General features: G+C 49.2%; 3 protein-coding genes across 3 annotated transcripts; 1 reads left to right on the forward strand and 2 right to left on the reverse strand.

The window, feature by feature from the left end:
• The first annotated feature begins 164 nt into the window (after nt 1–164).
• On the forward strand, nt 165–1,217 carry LOC119142093 (tubulin alpha-3 chain-like). Its single transcript, XM_037374810.1, has one exon. The coding sequence runs from the start codon at nt 216–218 to the stop codon at nt 1,110–1,112; it is 897 nt and encodes a 298-aa protein (XP_037230707.1). The 5' UTR covers nt 165–215; the 3' UTR covers nt 1,113–1,217.
• Nucleotides 1,218–4,373: 3,156 nt separating this feature from the next.
• Nucleotides 4,374–16,990, reverse strand: LOC119142092 (tubulin alpha-3 chain-like). The gene is made up of 6 exons (XM_037374808.1): nt 16,974–16,990; nt 10,892–11,109; nt 10,547–10,695; nt 8,907–9,723; nt 6,737–6,738; nt 4,374–4,640 (listed from the first exon to the last, which is right to left on the reverse strand). The coding sequence occupies exons 1-6, from the start codon at nt 16,976–16,978 to the stop codon at nt 4,479–4,481; spliced, it is 1,353 nt and encodes a 450-aa protein (XP_037230705.1). The 5' UTR covers nt 16,979–16,990; the 3' UTR covers nt 4,374–4,478.
• A 572-nt stretch (nt 16,991–17,562) lies between these two features.
• Nucleotides 17,563–18,212, reverse strand: UCN3 (urocortin 3). The gene has a single exon (XM_037374807.1). The coding sequence runs from the start codon at nt 18,204–18,206 to the stop codon at nt 17,736–17,738; it is 471 nt and encodes a 156-aa protein (XP_037230704.1). The 5' UTR covers nt 18,207–18,212; the 3' UTR covers nt 17,563–17,735.
• Between the last annotated feature and the right edge of the window lie 244 nt (nt 18,213–18,456).

Genomic DNA, 18,456 nt, shown 5'->3' on the forward strand with positions numbered 1-18,456 from the left:
AAAACCACCAAAACCCACAAACGCCCAAAGACTTGATCTTGATGGTTAAACACAGAACTTTAGCTTAAATCCAAGGACACCACAATAACTCCATTAACTCGGTCCTTCTGGTTCTTTCCCTGGTGCTCCAGACTGAGCAGTGCAGTGGCCTCCAAGGATTCCTGGTCTTCCATAGCTTTGGGGGAGGCACAGGCTCTGGGTTCACCTCCCTTCTCATGGAACGGCTCTCTGTGGAGTACAGCAAGAAGTCCAAGCTGGAGTTCTCTGTGTACCCAGCCCCACAGGTCTCCACAGCAGTGGTGGAGCCCTACAACTCTATCCTCACCACCCACACTACCCTGGAGCACTCGGACTGCTCCTTCATGGTGGACAACGAAGCCATCTATGACATCTGCAACCGCAACCTGGACATTGAGCGTCCCACCTACACCAACCTCAACAGGCTGATTGGGCAGATAGTCTCGTCAGTCACTGCCTCCTTGAGATTCAATGGTGCTCTGAATGTTGACCTGACTGAGTTTCAGACCAACCTGGTGCCCTACCCACGGATACACTTCCCGCTCACAACCTATGCACCCATCATCTCTGCAGAGAAAGCCTACCATGAGCAGCTGTCTGTGCCGGAGATCACCAATGCTTGCTTTGAGTTCTCCAACCAGATGGTGAAGTGTGACCCACGCCGTGGCAAGTACATGGCATGCTGCCTGCTGTACCGAGGTGACGTGGTGCCCAAGGATGTGAATGCAGCCATTGCAGCCATTAAAACACGCCGGTCGATCCAGTTTGTGGACTGGTGCCCCACAGGCTTCAAGGTGGGTATCAACTACCAGCCTCCCACGGTGGTGCCTGGGGGAGACCTGGCCAAGGTGCAGCGGGCTGTGTGCATGCTGAGCAACACCACGGCCATTGCGGAGGCATGGGCCCGTCTGGACCACAAGTTTGACCTGATGTATGCCAAGCGAGCCTTTGTGCACTGGTATGTGGGGGAGGGCATGGAGGAGGGGGAGTTTTCAGAGGCCAGAGAGGACCTGGCTGCCCTGGAGAAGGATTATGAGGAGGTTGGCAGGGACTCTGCAGATGGAGAAGATGAGGCTGATGAGGATGAGTATTAATGAACTGCAGTCTGTTCTTAATGAAGTCAGTCCTCTGTCATAAGGCTAAATTGGTTCTGAGTGCCTGGAGGTGCTAAAGGGTTGTCCTGAACAGCAATGCTACTGTTTGACGTATTATACCTTTTCTGCTTGCATAGTTTATGCTCTCATAGTGCACTTCTGTAGCATGGGTGTCTTGAGCTTTATCACACTGCTGTTTATTGGTGAGTGAAGCTGAATAGGTGCCTGACTTAGTGCTGGGGACGCATCCTGCCTAGGCAGAGGATCTGGATTTCTAATCCAGGGGAATGTTGCAAGCTGCCTGCTTTGGCTAAAATGGCAAACTCTTGCTCTAGCTTTTACTGTAAAAGCACCTTTTAATTAGAAATGCACCTGTATACTTCTATGCAACTGTCTTTTTTTTTTTTTTATTTGAATAAAGATTTTCTTTCTCTGAGTTCTTTGGACTTAATGAAGATTTATTCTGTGGGGTGGTCCCTTCTGTGTGGATGTTGTCCTGGGGAGAACAGCAAATGCTGATAAGAGTGTGCTCTGGGCAGGTCATCTGTAAGGATCATCAACAATAATTATTGCTGTGAGGCAAGCGTCTTATATCCTGCAGGGACTTGTCTGTCTGGAGCTGGATGCTGTTCTTCTTGCCACCAAGAGCAGCTTGGAGGAAGCATGTCTGGGAGAACAGGGAACCCCCAGTTTGACCAGTGCCATTACAGGGAGTGGCACCTGGGCAAAAAGTACTTTTCTGGTGGGGCTTTACCTCACCATCTTTGGTAAAGCCTGTTTGTTGCCCGAGCAAGTACTGGCTGGTGGAGCAGTGCTGTAGCTGTAGACTGGGGTCTTGCTCAGGGGTTGGTGCAAGCATGAGCTCAGTCCTGTGCACCTGGGGTTGGAGTTTGCCCTGAGGAGGTGTGCCAGGCCAATGTGATGGAGTGGCTCAGGAGGAAAAGCAATGAAAAGCCTCTGATAAGATATAGAGAAGGAGTGTTCATAAGCCTGTGGGGTAGGAGAATGGCTGGCTCCATGCTGCATGGAGTTATACACCATATTTGTTTGTTGTATACCCACTCCTCATTTTAATGCTGGGTTCTGTCTCAAAGTGAAGTCAGTCTCCCTCTGCCCCAGACCTCCTCCATACCCTGTAGCTACAGCTGCCCTCTGTCCTAATGGGGATGTGATTCTGGAGATGTTCCCAAAGTGATGCACTGGCAGGTACAGCCAGGGATGGTTAGAAGGATGGAGATGTGTTGCTGCCTCCTATAATTGGGAGGTGGAAAGAGCCCAGAGCTCATTGTTAGCTGCAGTTAGCCTAAAAAACCAGGGTGCTGGGAGCATGAATAGACAGTAGATGGGTCCTCCCATCTACTGTTGGGCTGAAGCCTCCTCTGTGCTCAACTCGCTGCTATGAAATTACCTCAGTGAAAATGTTAGGTATGGCCCACTGCTCTTGGGGAGGGTCATGATCGGCGTGGGTCTGTACAATCCACCACTCATTAAGTTGATAAAGCATTGCCTATGGCCATTGAGCCAGAGATGCTGACTCCCCAAAAGCCACAGGATTGATCCCTCCCCAAGGAAAATCCTTTCCTTCCCTCTCTCACTGCATTCATAGGAGGGCAGGAGTGGGTCTGTGCAGACAGACATACTGGAGTACTTGATTGCAGTAATAAACAACTGCTCCAATTACATCAGCCCTGGTGCTGTGCTGATTGCTTTCCAAGCTGCAGGAGCATGTGGCTGTACTCCTGTCTTGCTCAGCTATACTGGGTCAGCTTGTAGCTCCAAGCAGGAGTGATGCTTGCTTTGTGTCCACCCCAGGCTGCTGTCACATTTTTGGGGGATTGGACCAGTGGCTTCCAGCCTTAGCTGGCTGTGGGAAATAGAGCCACCAGGGAAAGGTGGTAGCCCTCAGGATCATGACCCTCCCCAAGAGCAGTGGGCCATACCTAACATTTTCACTGAGGTAATTTCATAGCAGCGAGTTGAGCACAGAGGAGGCTTCAGCCCAACAGTAGATGGGAGGACCCATCTACTGTCTATTCATGCTCCCAGCACCCTGGTTTTTTAGGCTAACTGCAGCTAACAATGAGCTCTGGGCTCTTTCCACCTCCCAATTATAGGAGGCAGCAACACATCTCCATCCTTCTAACCATCCCTGGCTGTACCTGCCAGTGCATCACTTTGGGAACATCTCCAGAATCACATCCCCATTAGGACAGAGGGCAGCTGTAGCTACAGGGTATGGAGGAGGTCTGGGGCAGAGGGAGACTGACTTCACTTTGAGACAGAACCCAGCATTAAAATGAGGAGTGGGTATACAACAAACAAATATGGTGTATAACTCCATGCAGCATGGAGCCAGCCATTCTCCTACCCCACAGGCTTATGAACACTCCTTCTCTATATCTTATCAGAGGCTTTTCATTGCTTTTCCTCCTGAGCCACTCCATCACATTGGCCTGGCACACCTCCTCAGGGCAAACTCCAACCCCAGGTGCACAGGACTGAGCTCATGCTTGCACCAACCCCTGAGCAAGACCCCAGTCTACAGCTACAGCACTGCTCCACCAGCCAGTACTTGCTCGGGCAACAAACAGGCTTTACCAAAGATGGTGAGGTAAAGCCCCACCAGAAAAGTACTTTTTGCCCAGGTGCCACTCCCTGTAATGGCACTGGTCAAACTGGGGGTTCCCTGTTCTCCCAGACATGCTTCCTCCAAGCTGCTCTTGGTGGCAAGAAGAACAGCATCCAGCTCCAGACAGACAAGTCCCTGCAGGATATAAGACGCTTGCCTCACAGCAATAATTATTGTTGATGATCCTTACAGATGACCTGCCCAGAGCACACTCTTATCAGCATTTGCTGTTCTCCCCAGGACAACATCCACACAGAAGGGACCACCCCACAGAATAAATCTTCATTAAGTCCAAAGAACTCAGAGAAAGAAAATCTTTATTCAAATAAAAAAAAAAAAAAAGACAGTTGCATAGAAGTATACAGGTGCATTTCTAATTAAAAGGTGCTTTTACAGTAAAAGCTAGAGCAAGAGTTTGCCATTTTAGCCAAAGCAGGCAGCTTGCAACATTCCCCTGGATTAGAAATCCAGATCCTCTGCCTAGGCAGGATGCGTCCCCAACACTAAGTCAGGCACCTATTCAGCTTCACTCATCAATAAACAGCAGTGTGATAAAGCTCAAGACACCCATGCTACAGAAGTGCACTATGAGAGCATAAACTATGCAAGCAGAAAAGGTATAATACGTCAAACAGTAGCATTGCTGTTCAGGACAACCCTTTAGCACCTCCAGGCACTCAGAACCAATTTAGCCTTATGACAGAGGACTGACTTCATTAAGAACAGACTGCAGTTCATTAATACTCATCCTCATCAGCCTCATCTTCTCCATCTGCAGAGTCCCTGCCAACCTCCTCATAATCCTTCTCCAGGGCAGCCAGGTCCTCTCTGGCCTCTGAAAACTCCCCCTCCTCCATGCCCTCCCCCACATACCAGTGCACAAAGGCTCGCTTGGCATACTGCCGCGATTGAGAGACGGAGACCCGGTCAGGTGGAATCAGATCAGATCTGCTTTATTGTTCTTAACATGCTTCTTTTATAAGGCTGCATACATAGTCTAAGATTATCGTGCACAAAGCTCATTGGTTACATATTGCAAAAGTGATTACATATTGCAAAAGCTAAATTCCTTATTCGCTGTTCCTCTTCACTCTGCTTATTTCGTTTCCTAGGGTTACAAGTTCTGCTTCGGTACTTTCTATTGTATGCCTCAATCTTATGCTTGCTGACAGTTTCGGTTATAACCGGACCTACATCCTGTTTTGTATAACCACAGGCCCCAAGGTCGCAATGCCCTTGCGGCCTAAACCTCCACTAGTCGTATTGCATTATGTTCTTTCTCCTGTGGTCCGTTCTTCATGAGTTCCCACAGACCTCCCTCAATTAGATAAGTTTCACTGGAGGTCTTAGACAAATCATTCCCTTCATTTCCCCCTTCTTGTTGCACCATAAGAACTCGTTTCACAGAGTTAGCTATTAGCTTCTGTAAACATTGCATAACACACGGCAAAAGCAAAGCTAACAATAACACTATTATTATTACAACAGCTATTTTTTCCAAAATTGTAATCCACCATCCAGACAAACCTAATGAAGATAACCAATCTGTAAAAGGATCACTACTTTCTCGAAGTTTTTTCATATTATCCCTTAAAATAGAAAGTTGTTTGTGTATTGATTGGGAATGATCAGAAAGGTTCATACAGCACATCCCTTCAAACTCATCACATCCGTGCCCTTGTGCTAAAAGTAGAAAATCTATTGCGGCACGATTTTGTAACAGGGCATGTCTTATTCCTTGGACGTCACTGGCCAATTCAGACAAAACATTTGTCGTTATATTAACCTGTTTTCCGGTCCAACATGCTAATTTCCTTAGTTGTGTCAGTGCTTGTGCTGTAGCTATCCCGGGGGCAAATATGCTAGCTAAAATAACTTCAGGAGGATTCCAGAGTTCCACATTATCCTTACAATCATTGCCTAGTTCTACCAGAGCTCTTTTACTGCGGTGAGAACTTGAAGTACGATTGGCTTGAAAGATGTTAGTAATGCTTGGTGTAAACAGCGTTAAACGGCCAACATAACAAGGCCCTCCCTTAGCACTTCGAGGAATTCCTTGCCAAGCTCGATCACCACAAATTAAAAACATTCCCTCTGGCAGCCGTCCTGCGTTGGACGTGACCGTTGTAACATTAATAGTTTTTTGACAATATGCTGTCACGTTGTATGGCCTATATGACGTGACATCAACGGGATCATCTTGATTAATATGAAAATTAAACCAAAAACATAGATCTGAGGGGGCAGAGCCTAAAAGGTTAAACTCCTGTATTTCTCTAGCTGTGGTACACATAGAGCTACTACATTTCATAAAAGGGGAAGAAGCGTTAAAGGTAATATTATTTTTGTCACAGCACAGAGGTGTCCTAAAAGGTGGCTGGTGACGGAAACCACAAGTGACAACAGAAGGGTCAAGAGTTATAGTAGAGTTGTTTATCAGGCTCATGTTAATAGGGATTCCTAATAAACACGTTCTAAAAGGATCAGAAGGAGTAGCCATTGAGAGACAAAGGCTACTCTGATTGATTTTTTCCGCCCAAGTGACCCACAGATTCTTTCTCTCCTCTATGTGCTTGAGGGTTTCCCAAGCTTTTGTACTGCTAACGAGGATGGAGGTAATGATACCTGCCAAGAGGCACATCATGTTAGAGCTACTCTTAATCATTTTCATTTTTTCCTTTTATAGGATCAGTTCTATCGCTTGGTTTTTCTTTTCCAGGCGAACCGCTTTTCACACTTTTGCTTTGTACATTCCCAGTCTTCTCTCGAGACTAGCCAAATAGCAGGTACTAAATTAGTTTTACTACATTCTAAACCACAAATTTATATAATTTTAGCCCTCTCAATAATCACTCTTTGCCAGTCAGCGCGATAATCAGAAAAGCGACTATTTTCTAAGGGTTCATGCCCTGTTATAAATAACAGTCTCACTGTATCAAATTCTTTCTTTAGGCAAAGATTACACCAACGCCCAGAATGAGTTAAGCGGCACCACCACTCCTTGCTACAAGTATAACATACACATAACACCCAAGGGTCACAGTGTCCGCACAAGTTGCAAAGAACTTTCCCAGAGAGTACTTCGTGGCACTCACGCGTATAGCGACTATTCATTTAAAATATTTGAGTCCTCAGGCTCTGTTCCTTTTGCGAGAGGTTCTCCTAGACGCTGTTCAGAATCTTCAGACGAAACTTGTGGTAAGGGTTCACGGAATGGTCGCACGTTCTTTGCTGGGATCCATCGGGGGCCTTTCTCTGTGGAAACACAAGCATAGCCTCTGCCCCACGTGACAAGGGGATAAGGCCCCATTATCTTACCCGTTTCTGGATCACGGACCAGTACAGGAGCTTTAATTCGCATCTCGAGTGAAGTATTTGTGTTAAAATGTCGGATTATTGGAGGATTGCTGTCTAATAAAGAACAATTCAAAAAGTTAAAAACATATAAGGCTTTCTGTAATCGTTCTTCAGGAGTAACAACTCCTATTCCCCCTTTTTGTTGTTGTAGTAAACGTTTTAATGATTGATGGGAGCGTTCAATTAAAGATTGGCCTGTAGGAGAATGAGGGATGCCAGTAGTGTGAGTTACACCCCAAGATTCAAAAAATGTTTGCATTGCTTTAGAGACATAAGCAGGACCATTGTCTGTTTTGATTTGTACCGGGATACCCAATGTAGCAAAAGCACGCATAAGATGCTTACGGACATCACGTGCTTTTTCTCCTGTATGACAAGAAGCAAATAAGGCACCTGAAAAGGTGTCAATAGAAGAGTGGATATATTTCAAATTGCCAAACTCTAAATAGTGGGTAACATCGGTTTGCCACAACTGTAAACTTTGTAGTCCTCGAGGGTTGACTCCGCCTGCAACAGACGGAAAAGAATATCTTTGGCAGTCAGGGCATGTAGCAATAATGTTAGATGCTTGCTGGGAGGTAAGGCCAAACTGTCTTTTAAGGCCTCCAGCATTTTGGTGGAAAAAAGAATGGCTGAGTCTAGCTTGAGCTACACGATCTGGTAACACTTGTACCGGTAATGTCAAAAGATCAGCTCGGCGATTACCTTCTGCAATGAAGCCAGGTAGAGAAGTGTGCGATCTGACATGCATAACAAAATAGGGGTAAGGACGAGAGTCCAGAAGAAAAACGAGTTCTTGTAATAAAGCAAATAAGTCAAAGTGCGGAATGTCACGCAACACAGATGCTTCAGCTCGCTCAACTATTCCTGCAACATAAGCTGAATCAGTGATAACATTAACTGGCGTTGACCATTTTCGAAAGACTCGAACTATCGCAGCCAGTTCCACTATCTGAGGGGAGCCAGGGACTGTTTTAACGTCTGAATCCCAACGCTCACGTTGGTCGTCCCACCATACTATAACTGATTTGTGTGATTTTCCAGATCCATCTGTAAATACAGTAAGGGCTTGCAATGGTTGATCACTTCGTTTTGGTTTAAAAGTTATACAAAAATTAGCATTAAGCAGCTTATGTGAAGGTGGGTGGGATGTAATCTGGCCCATATAACCTGCTAATGCTAACATAAAAATGTCTGATTGTTGATAAAGCCATTGCAGATATATGGTTGTCACAGGTAAACAAATATAAGCAAAGTCAGTTCCTGATAACATCAACAATCGTTGTCTGGCCTTAATTATCAGGTGAGCAAACATCTCGTGTTGTGTTACAATAGTTTTCGTAGACTGGTTAGATAAAAAGACCCACTCGATAATCAACAACGGATCCGATTTTTGTGGATCCCATTAAAATATTAACGCATAGGGTTGTCGAGCTGGGTTCAAAACGATTAAAGAAAAAGCGAGATTGGGATCACATCGGTGTGCTTGTCTAGAAGCAATAGCTGTAGCAACTTTCTGTAACGAGGTAACAGCCTCAGGGTTAAGACGGCGTTGAGAACGTAAATCTGTGTCTCCCTTGAGCAACTCAAACAAAGGGCTCAAATCTGCATTAGAAATCCCTAGCAAAGGCCGAACCCAATTAATTGTTCCTAACAACTTTTGTGCATCGTGTAAATTTCTTACATCAGTCTGTATCTGCAAAGGTTGAGGAACTATGGTTTGGGCTCTTATGCGCCAGCCCAGATATTTCCACGGGGGTGTTTTTTGAATTTTTTCTGGCGCAATACAGAGGCCTGCCGAGTTAAACTCAGGTCAAACTTGTGGTCCAGACGGGCCCATGCCTCCGCAATGGCCGTGGTGTTGCTCAGCATGCACACAGCCCGCTGCACCTTGGCCAGGTCTCCCCCAGGCACCACCGTGGGAGGCTGGTAGTTGATACCCACCTTGAAGCCTGTGGGGCACCAGTCCACAAACTGGATCGACCGGCGTGTTTTAATGGCTGCAATGGCTGCATTCACATCCTTGGGCACCACGTCACCTCGGTACAGCAGGCAGCATGCCATGTACTTGCCACGGCGTGGGTCACACTTCACCATCTGGTTGGAGAACTCAAAGCAAGCATTGGTGATCTCCGGCACAGACAGCTGCTCATGGTAGGCTTTCTCTGCAGAGATGATGGGTGCATAGGTTGTGAGCGGGAAGTGTATCCGTGGGTAGGGCACCAGGTTGGTCTGAAACTCAGTCAGGTCAACATTCAGAGCACCATTGAATCTCAAGGAGGCAGTGACTGACGAGACTATCTGCCCAATCAGCCTGTTGAGGTTGGTGTAGGTGGGACGCTCAATGTCCAGGTTGCGGTTGCAGATGTCATAGATGGCTTCGTTGTCCACCATGAAGGAGCAGTCCGAGTGCTCCAGGGTAGTGTGGGTGGTGAGGATAGAGTTGTAGGGCTCCACCACTGCTGTGGAGACCTGTGGGGCTGGGTACACAGAGAACTCCAGCTTGGACTTCTTGCTGTACTCCACAGAGAGCCGTTCCATGAGAAGGGAGGTGAACCCAGAGCCTGTGCCTCCCCCAAAGCTATGGAAGACCAGGAATCCTTGGAGGCCACTGCACTGCTCAGTCTGGAGCACCAGGGAAAGAACCAGAAGGACCGAGTTAATGGAGTTATTGTGGTGTCCTTGGATTTAAGCTAAAGTTCTGTGTTTAACCATCAAGATCAAGTCTTTGGGCGTTTGTGGGTTTTGGGGTTTTTTTTTTTTTTTTTTTTTTACTGCTTACACACAACCCTCTCACTTCTAGAAGGTGGGATCTGTTAGACACAGCAAATTAAGCTGCTTTTACATTATCTTCTACTTTTGGAGGAAAGGAGGCCTGGCCTGAGGGAGTGACATATTAGGTCAGAGAGACTCACAATACTAACAGTCAAGAAGATTAGGAGAAGTCTGAAAGTCACTACAAGTTTCCACTTAAATCAAGTGTTATCACAGCACTTCTGAGGTCTGTGTGGGTGAAACCTTATGCTCCAGACACTATCACACTAGGGAAGAGAGGTCTAAGGGGAGCCACTATCCAGAAGCTGAGATGTGACATTGTTTGGGATAAGATTTTGGATCAGGATTGACACAGCAAACCCTACACACATTAGGGGAAAGCCCTCTTGCCTGGACAGTCAAGTCGCAGCTGCTTCTTTTCCTGCTTAAGCTGGGGGCATCTTGAGTCCCTGGTTTTCCCCTTAAGTCCCAAGCAGCAAGACCTACACCCACAGGCATCCCATTGTGTTGCTCCAGGTCACAGTGGCATTTTCAAGCCAACCAAGATATGCTTGGTTTAGTCTCACCACTGCCTCCCTCTCTCCACTCCAGCCACCCAGCCCATTGCATCTCTTGACAGCCAGGGCAAAAGCAACCAGAGCGCTATGCAGAAGACCCTCCACAAGGTTTTTACCATTTTACGAGCTCTGTCAACAACAGAGTCAATGATCTCCTTCCCAACGGTGTAGCGGCCCCGAGCATAGTTGTTGGCAGCATCTTCTTTGCCACTGATGAGCTGCTCTGGGTGGAAGAGCGTGCGGTAGATCCCAGTCCTGATCTCATCTGGAGGGGATCGAGATCTCATGAGTGTCACTAGCATAAGATCTGCTGTCTACCAAGTTACTTGCACTAATTTAGATGCAGTTTTACATGGTGAGGCTGCTAGCTTCCAAGAGTTTAGGTGGCCAACACCACACTTCAGGTACAGAGAAGTTATTGCCCCCACCCCCAAGAGTTTTGGAGACCTTCCATGACTTACCAATGACAGTAGACTCTAGGTCAACAAATATTGCCCTGGGTACATACTTCCCTGATCCTGTCTCACTGAAGAAGGTCCCAAAGGAAGAGTCTGCTTGCCCTGGGAATTCACTGGGGAAGAATCCATCTGGCTCAATCCCATGCTCCAGGCAATATAATTCCCAACAGGAATTGCCCATCTGGACACCAGCCTGGCCAATATGGATAGAAATACACTCCCTCTGCACAGGAATGGGAGAGAAGAGAAAGTTAGGAGTGTACACTGAGGAATTAGACTAAAGCGGGCACTTCTGAATGTCTTTATAGAGCATGTGGCTAACAACCTATGGACAAGAGGAACATTAACCCAGCTTGGTGGCAGCCAGGACACTTTCTCTGTAGCAGGCACCCGAGAGCTGCTGAACAACCCACAAATAAGCATTAGCACTTCAGAGAGATGCTGCAATCTCCCAGCAAGGCAGATGCAGAGAGCAGGGTGTTGTGGCAGGTCCCTCCGCATCCCAACACTCATATTGCTCAAGAGCCCTGTTACAAGAAGCAGGCCACCACGCCCAGCTGCTGAATCTACAGTACATGGTGGCTATCAGGTCCAACTGCTCATGGTTTCTTCTCTTTGCTTTGCTGATCCTGCCTTGGGGCAGGAGACAGGGCACAGACAGCCTTCCCAGGTACTGTATCTGGTGCTCTCAGCTGCAGAGGAGGGAATGATTCAGCCCAGCCAGCCTTAGGCAGCAGTGGGAACACTCCCACCATGCTCCTCCCAGGGAGGTACAGGCAGACTTCTCCCGGCTCAGACAGCAGCAGCAGCCCTCTGCTTCTCTCTGATGGGAGAAGCCAGTGCTGTTGAGCTTCAAGAACTGACTGTCAGAGTAGTTTCTCATCTCCATTTAGATTAGATACAGCTATGCAGGATCACTGATTAGAGACAGCTGGAGAGAATCCAAGCAAGAGAGCATTTCTTCATTACCTCCATACAAGACTAGTAATTGCCCCATAAAGCAACTGCTCTTGGCTTGGCTAGAGAGGAGTCCCTGTACAGAAAGTGTGGTTGTGCTGTTGAACTCCTTGACACAGGAGGCTGTGAAACCCAGGCTTTTGGGCTCAAAGAGACTGGACTAGAGACTTCTACTGAGGCTTACTAAGGGAAAAAAACCACGTCCATTTCAAGAAGCCCTGAGCTACAAGATAAGAAAGTGTCAGATGGGCTTACCCAAACCTTAGTCTGCCTTCACCATCTGCTTTTAGCTGTGGCCTAGGCAGGACACTGCACCAGCACAGCAACTCTCAAGTTATCTTCTTGCAAGAAGCCTGGCACAGCAGGACCCCTACCAAGCACAGACACAGGGCAGCAACATCCTCCACTACAGCAGAGGGTCCTGCCCTGAGTGTTGATGTTTAATATAGCAGCCCTCAGCCACCACCACTGCACTTCTCTTCCTAAACAGTCCCAGGACAGCCTTAGCCACCCCCAACGCCAAGGACAGAACAGGGATGCTGAACCAGTCTCCACAAGGAGAGACCTTCATCCCCTGTTCCAGGTCTGCCCCAGCCCCACAGCAGCACCAGATGGGCACCTAGCTCAGTCATGTATTGAATACCACCAGCAATGCCTTCAAAATATCTTCACACAGAAGGATAAACAGGTCTGAAGGCATTTCAGCAGAGTAGCCCTCCCTAGGTCAGGAAGAGGGGGACACCAACATTTGCAAAGCCAACCCAGCACTGGACATGCCCAAGCACAAGCTCTGCGCCTTTAGGAACCCCTTGTCCAGGGCTCACATGCTCCCCCATACCCCACAACCAGTTTTACACCCACGGAAGCACACAGCCAGGGGCAAAACATCTCACTGGGAAAAAAAAGCCATCGCCAGCCTCACCCTCCTGCAGAGCCAGGCAGGACCAGCCCTGACTATCAGAGAGCAGACCCACAGCTACTCACCATTGCTCCAAACCTCCAGGACCCCTTACCACACTTAGAACCACCTCCCTGAGAGCACACCCTATCTGCCTCCCTCTTGGGCTTTTTATAGAAGGTAGAGCTGGGCTCTCTGCTAGAGGGGTCCCTCCTGTCCCCTCCTTGTGCAGCCACCTGCTGGCAAAGGGTTCAGGTGTTTCTGCTCCAGGAGGGATAGCCATGTGGGGTAATCAAGGTTCTTTGAAGGATTTGCACCTGCAAACCCATAGAGTTTGGAGTTTCTTTGGCTTTTAAATATTCATTCAGAATTGCTTTCCCTACGATGTCTAAGAGCACTTTCTGTGAAATCAGAAAAGGAGCTTTGAATGGTTATTTTTGGGGGGTGGGGGAGCATGTGGAATTATTTATTTATATATTTAAAGAATTATGCTAATTTTTAAAACTTTCGTTGCCATCCTCAGGGCTGGAAATGTGTTTTCTGTGTTCCATTGCCCTTTTCCAAATGCAAACAGCACGTCTGTTGAATCTCTTGGGGATGGACAGGAGTTGCAGAATGGGGCTCCTGCCCTGGGGTAATGTCATGGGGCTGGGATTGGTTCTCCAGCACTGGTGCCCCATGAGGAAGCCAGGCTCTCCCAGCTCCAGGGCAGTGTTGGCCCATCGAACGCAATCCAGCTACCCTGGCTGTGCCTGAACTTTGCAGCATCCCCCTTTCCTGGCCCCAGGCCATTGACAGTGCAGAGAGTGGAGCTCTCCCCAGCCTGTCCCATGGAGATGGGCCTCACTGCCAGAGGGGAATGTAGGACCTGTGTGGTCCTGGAACACTGGTGGAGATGGGACTTTTCTGTTCCTCAGTGTCCCTTCTCTAAGATAGGGATAAGAGCTGTTAGGTGGCAAAAATTCATCAGAGATGCTGAGGCTGTTCTGTGATGTGGGGCTGATGGATGTCTGGGGGGACTTGGGACAGACAAGGAGAGAGGTGACAGTATATGGCATAATGCCAGGACTGAGGGGCACCAATGTGACCACCACTTTGCAAATGGACAATGGTTTTATTCTCCGTGCAGCATATAAAAAAGCAAAACCTCACGGACATGGGATGTCTCAGAGGCCAGAAACACAAGTTGTAAAATCTGATTTAGACTTAAGACATGGGGATGGGCTTTATGGGACCTACCAAGTCTCATGGTCTGGTGCCCTGGATATGGGTGGTTTACCCTCTGCCCTACCACCTCTCTTGGGTTCAGTGGGAAAGTTGGGGTCTTCTAAGAAGAGGAACAGAAAATGGGACTGCCCCAGGGCACAACTCACAGAAAATGGTCAGGAAGGCAACAGTCCAGAGTCACAGCAAAAGCACGTGAGAGGGACATAGAGCAGAGCAAATCACCCATCCAGCAGCCAGTGGGTCTGCGGCTGAAACTGGGGGCAGTTTCTTATCCTTCTTCAAATAATTGGGTTGCTTTTGCATCTTTATGTGCTCCTATTCATATCACAAATCGTGTTGACAGAGTTCCATGCAGAGCTCCTGGGTGGCCGGGGGTAGCCCTGTTCCTGGAAGAGTTGGTTACAGCTGGCCCAGCTCAGAGCAGGACCGGACATCCCAGGAGTGGGACAAAACATTCCAAGAATGGGACAGGACATCCCAGAAGCAGGCTTTGATGCCACCGGGGATGGCTCCCTCTAGGTGTATCTGCAGCCTGAAGTGCATCTCACCACCCTGCTTAGGGATCATCTCCTGATATAACTCTGCCATGTTCCCTTGCTCTCTGTCCCGAGGTGCATGGGCAAACTCTGCCTGTGGTTGCTGCTGGAAATCATCTTGTTTTTTTTAGCCAAGACCCCATGGATGTGAGTGTGGATACCTCCTTGCACAGTGGGAGTGCATTTTTGGCCAGATGCTTGATGCCCATTGAGTTACACTGCCTGAATCCCTTCCTCAGCCAGATGGGCATGGGACCTCCTTGATCCCAGGATGAGGTTCAGGATCTGCTGTCCTTGGGGGCTGTCTAAATCACTGCAGCATCTCTGGTTTGCTCTGGTGTGGGTGAAAGAAGCCTCTGAGCATTATCATGTGGAGGAGGAGAAGGAGGACGAGGGCATTCCTGGAGGTCTGGGAAGAGCTGGCTGCCTGGGGTAAGGATTATGAAGAGACTGGAGGGGACCTGGCAATGGAGGCAGGCAGGTATGTTGTGAGTGTGCAGCAGCTGTGCACCCATGCCTGAGCAAACCTCTCTTTTTGAGTGCAATACCAAGACTTCCTGCATGAAACGGCAGGAAAGACCAAATCCTCACCTGGCTTTTACAAAACTGCACATATCACCCCAATCAACAATGATGTCTTTTCCAAGCACAGCAGCCTTGGCTCTACATGTTCCCAGGCACAGATGGGTGCTGATGGAGATTTCAGTGCTCCTATTTCTATCCAGCTTCCTCAGGAAATCTGGCTGCTCCAACATCTGCATGTGTTTCAGCCCCTCCAAGCAACCCCTGGTCTCGCTTGGCAGAGGTTGAGAAGGAGGATTAATTTTGGGAGGGTTCGTCCAAGCCAGTGCCGGGTGTGTGTGAGACTCCCTGGCGGGGATGCAGCTGGGGATGGAGGATCTCTGCTTTCCCCATCACTCACTATCAGCTGGTATCTGCTGTCCCTGTCTCAGCTTTGCACGTGCAAGCACAGCCTGGTGCCAGCAAACACCTTGGCTCATCTGCTTCCGTGGTGTCACTTCAATGTTAATTGCCTTCATTAAAGGGGATCAGAAGCTCACTGAGCTCACTCAGCGTGAGCCCCAGGCGTGTGATGTTTTGATTTCCAGGCACCAGTGGGGCTGAGATATTCCCATTGTCTAACCTGGTGCTGGAAAAGGACCTCAAAACCAGGGATGGTGCAGATCCCCATGGCAGCTGGTGGGGGACAAAAGCCTGTTCCCAGCCTGGACCAGTGCTTTACTGGAGCTCACCGGGGAGCACAGGGGAAAGTCTTTTCAACTTTCTGCTCAGAGCAATGATTTCTCCCTCGGCTCTGAGCAAATCCCTGTTGCTCCTTGCTGCCCAAGGTTACTCTAGACATCTCTGCACCAGAAAAGGCTGAACTCTGACAACCTGGGGCACCTCTGGACAACCCCACAAAGGAACGAGAGTATGTCCAGCTGGGTGCCCAGACAGGTCTGACTTTGCTGTACCCTGCTTTGCCTGACCAGATGTGAGTGGGCGTGTGTGCCTCAGTTTCCCTGGGTGTAAAATGGGGACAATGCCTATGTCCTGCTGAACGAGAGCTCAACATACCAGTGGGGGATAGATGTGTAGGGTGTTGGGCTATAAAAATGTATAAAGCTATATACATAAAGTGTACTTAAAGGTCAATATAGTGCAAGGCTACAGCGGATTGCAACAAGGAAAGACCTCGCCTGTACACCCTTGGAGCTGAGGCAGGAGGAGGCCATTGCACAGAGATGCTGTGGGCATGTTGGTGGGTCGTCTGCTGGAGATGTGTGCTATGAGAGGAAGATGCTGAAGGGCCTGGTGTACTCCTTTTTTTTTGTTTTTGCTTTTGGGGGTTGGGTCCTGAGTCCCTGGTCTGTGGATCGTCTAGGATCCTTGACCACCTGAGCATGGGCTTGCTGGGGCTGAATTCAGCTGTGTTGCCTCCTCTGGGTGCTTGGTGGGGCGGCGAGGAGATGCCTCCACCTACATCTCCTCAGATGGAGCTGGTGAGTCCATCTGCCAACCCTTCAACTGGAGATCTATCCCCTCTTAATGTCCCCCCGGAGTGCTCTGGCCATGCCCTAGATGGAGCTGGTGGGAGCTGCTTTGTTGCTTTTGATAAACATCTTCTGGGAAAGAAAGGCCAAATTCTCTCCATCTCCCATGCCTGCTACATGCAGAGATGGAGGTCAGAAGATGAAGTTTCATCTTGGAGCGGGGCTGGGAGGTGAAGAGAATGGCAGATTTAGAGGAAGGGATAAATAGTCTAAGGTGAAGGGGTGGGAGCTTGGTGAGCTGGGCTTCAGCGGAAGGTGGAAAAGAACAGGGTGAATGTTTGTGTTGTTGAATGTTGAAGTCTGCGCATAGGGAGCTGAAGCTCTACCAACTGAAGAACCGGTACAGAGGTCTACCAGGAAAGGCAGAGTGGTGGGAAAGGTGGGCAGGGATAGACTGGGCAACATGGACAGACCCCATGAGGTGGATCTGGAGCAGCCAGGGAGGCACCTGCAGCTCTTGGGGTCCAGACTCACCTGAGGCCGTGGGGTGGCCCTGACCAGTGCCAAGTGATGACTTGGGAACACTTGTGAAGGGCCATGTGGATTGGAAGGTTGATGCTGTCCCAGCTGCAACTGCTGAAGGTGCTGGTGGGGAAAGGAGTGGTTGTAAAACAACCTTAAAACCTAGAGAGTCCCCAGAAGGGGAAACTGGGAAATTCCTCTTGAGGTCCCCTGCCCATTCTTGCTTTTCCCTTTCCAATGCAGTAATGATTGTGTGTAGGGACAACTTGTGTATGGAGAATTTGGGAGGGAGTAGGGTCTGGATGGTGGTGGAGACAGGGCCGTGAAGTTGAGCTGGAGGGAGGTTTTGGAAACCCAGTGGGCCCAGACAGGCCTGATCGAGCACCCAGTGGAGGCGATGGGATAACAAAGCATTGGAAACTCAAGAGATTGTAGCTTTAATTAGAGACCTTCCTGAGGCAATGCGTCCCTTTGCCCTGCTGCAGACACAAGCCTCTTCCCCGCGCGTGGAAATGTCCAGGAGGAGGGATGGAGGAGATCGGGAAGGAGAGAAGGAGGAAGAAGAGGTATGAAAGTTAGGTAGCTCTATGGGTCAAAAATATACAACACTGATATCGTACACGGCCATCAGTCCTGTCTGGCCAGCAAGCTGGGGCCAGGTGGTGGCCCCTTGCAGCCAGCCCAGCTCTGAGTCCCCCCTGCCCTGTGGGGGGTCACTTCCGCCACCCGATTTGGGCCACGAGGTGAGCATTGGCGGCGGCCTTTGCCCGCAGGTTCTTGGCTTTGGCGATGTTGAAGAGAATGTTCATGATGTTGGTGGGGACGTCGAGGGAGAGGGTGACCTTGGTGCGGCGGTCGCTCTTGGCCCGGTTTTGGTACGTCTTCCCCTTTACCTGTGCCTGGGAGACATATTTGTAATGGCCTTCACCTGGGAACGTCCTTTTCCCCATCTCTTCATCCACCGCATCCTCCCCCACCTCCTCATCTGACACCTCCTCTGGCGATGGCAAGTCGAAACTGCGCTTGTCCAAGATGGTGTTTTCTTCTGGGCGGCTCTTCTGGGCTTCAGCAAGGGCCGCATTAAGGCAGCTGAAGATAGAGGCGGCGCTGTAGAGGTGGAGAGCTTGGCCAGTCTCGGCAGCACAGAGGAGGGCAAGGAGGAGCAGCAGCCTGGTGTGGGCCATTGTGGTGGCCTGCCCAATGGAGAGAGTGAGGGGAGGGCAGAGATGGGCATGAGCATCCTGCCGGGCCCAGGATAGAGCACCATTGTCTCCCCATCCTCCCACATCCCATAGACCTGGGTCCCTCTCCCAGATTCTGCACTCTTGGTTTCACCTCCCAGGTCTCCCCCATCCCCTCTAATGGTTAGGACAGGTGGGTGGGAATCAGTTGTCCTGGGGCCTCCTCCTCCAAGGTGCAATCCCCCAGCCCTTG

The sequence above is a fragment of the Falco rusticolus genome, unplaced genomic scaffold, assembly GCF_015220075.1.
Source record: "Falco rusticolus isolate bFalRus1 unplaced genomic scaffold, bFalRus1.pri scaffold_230_arrow_ctg1, whole genome shotgun sequence".
In the NCBI taxonomy this organism is placed as follows: Eukaryota; Metazoa; Chordata; class Aves; order Falconiformes; family Falconidae; genus Falco; species Falco rusticolus.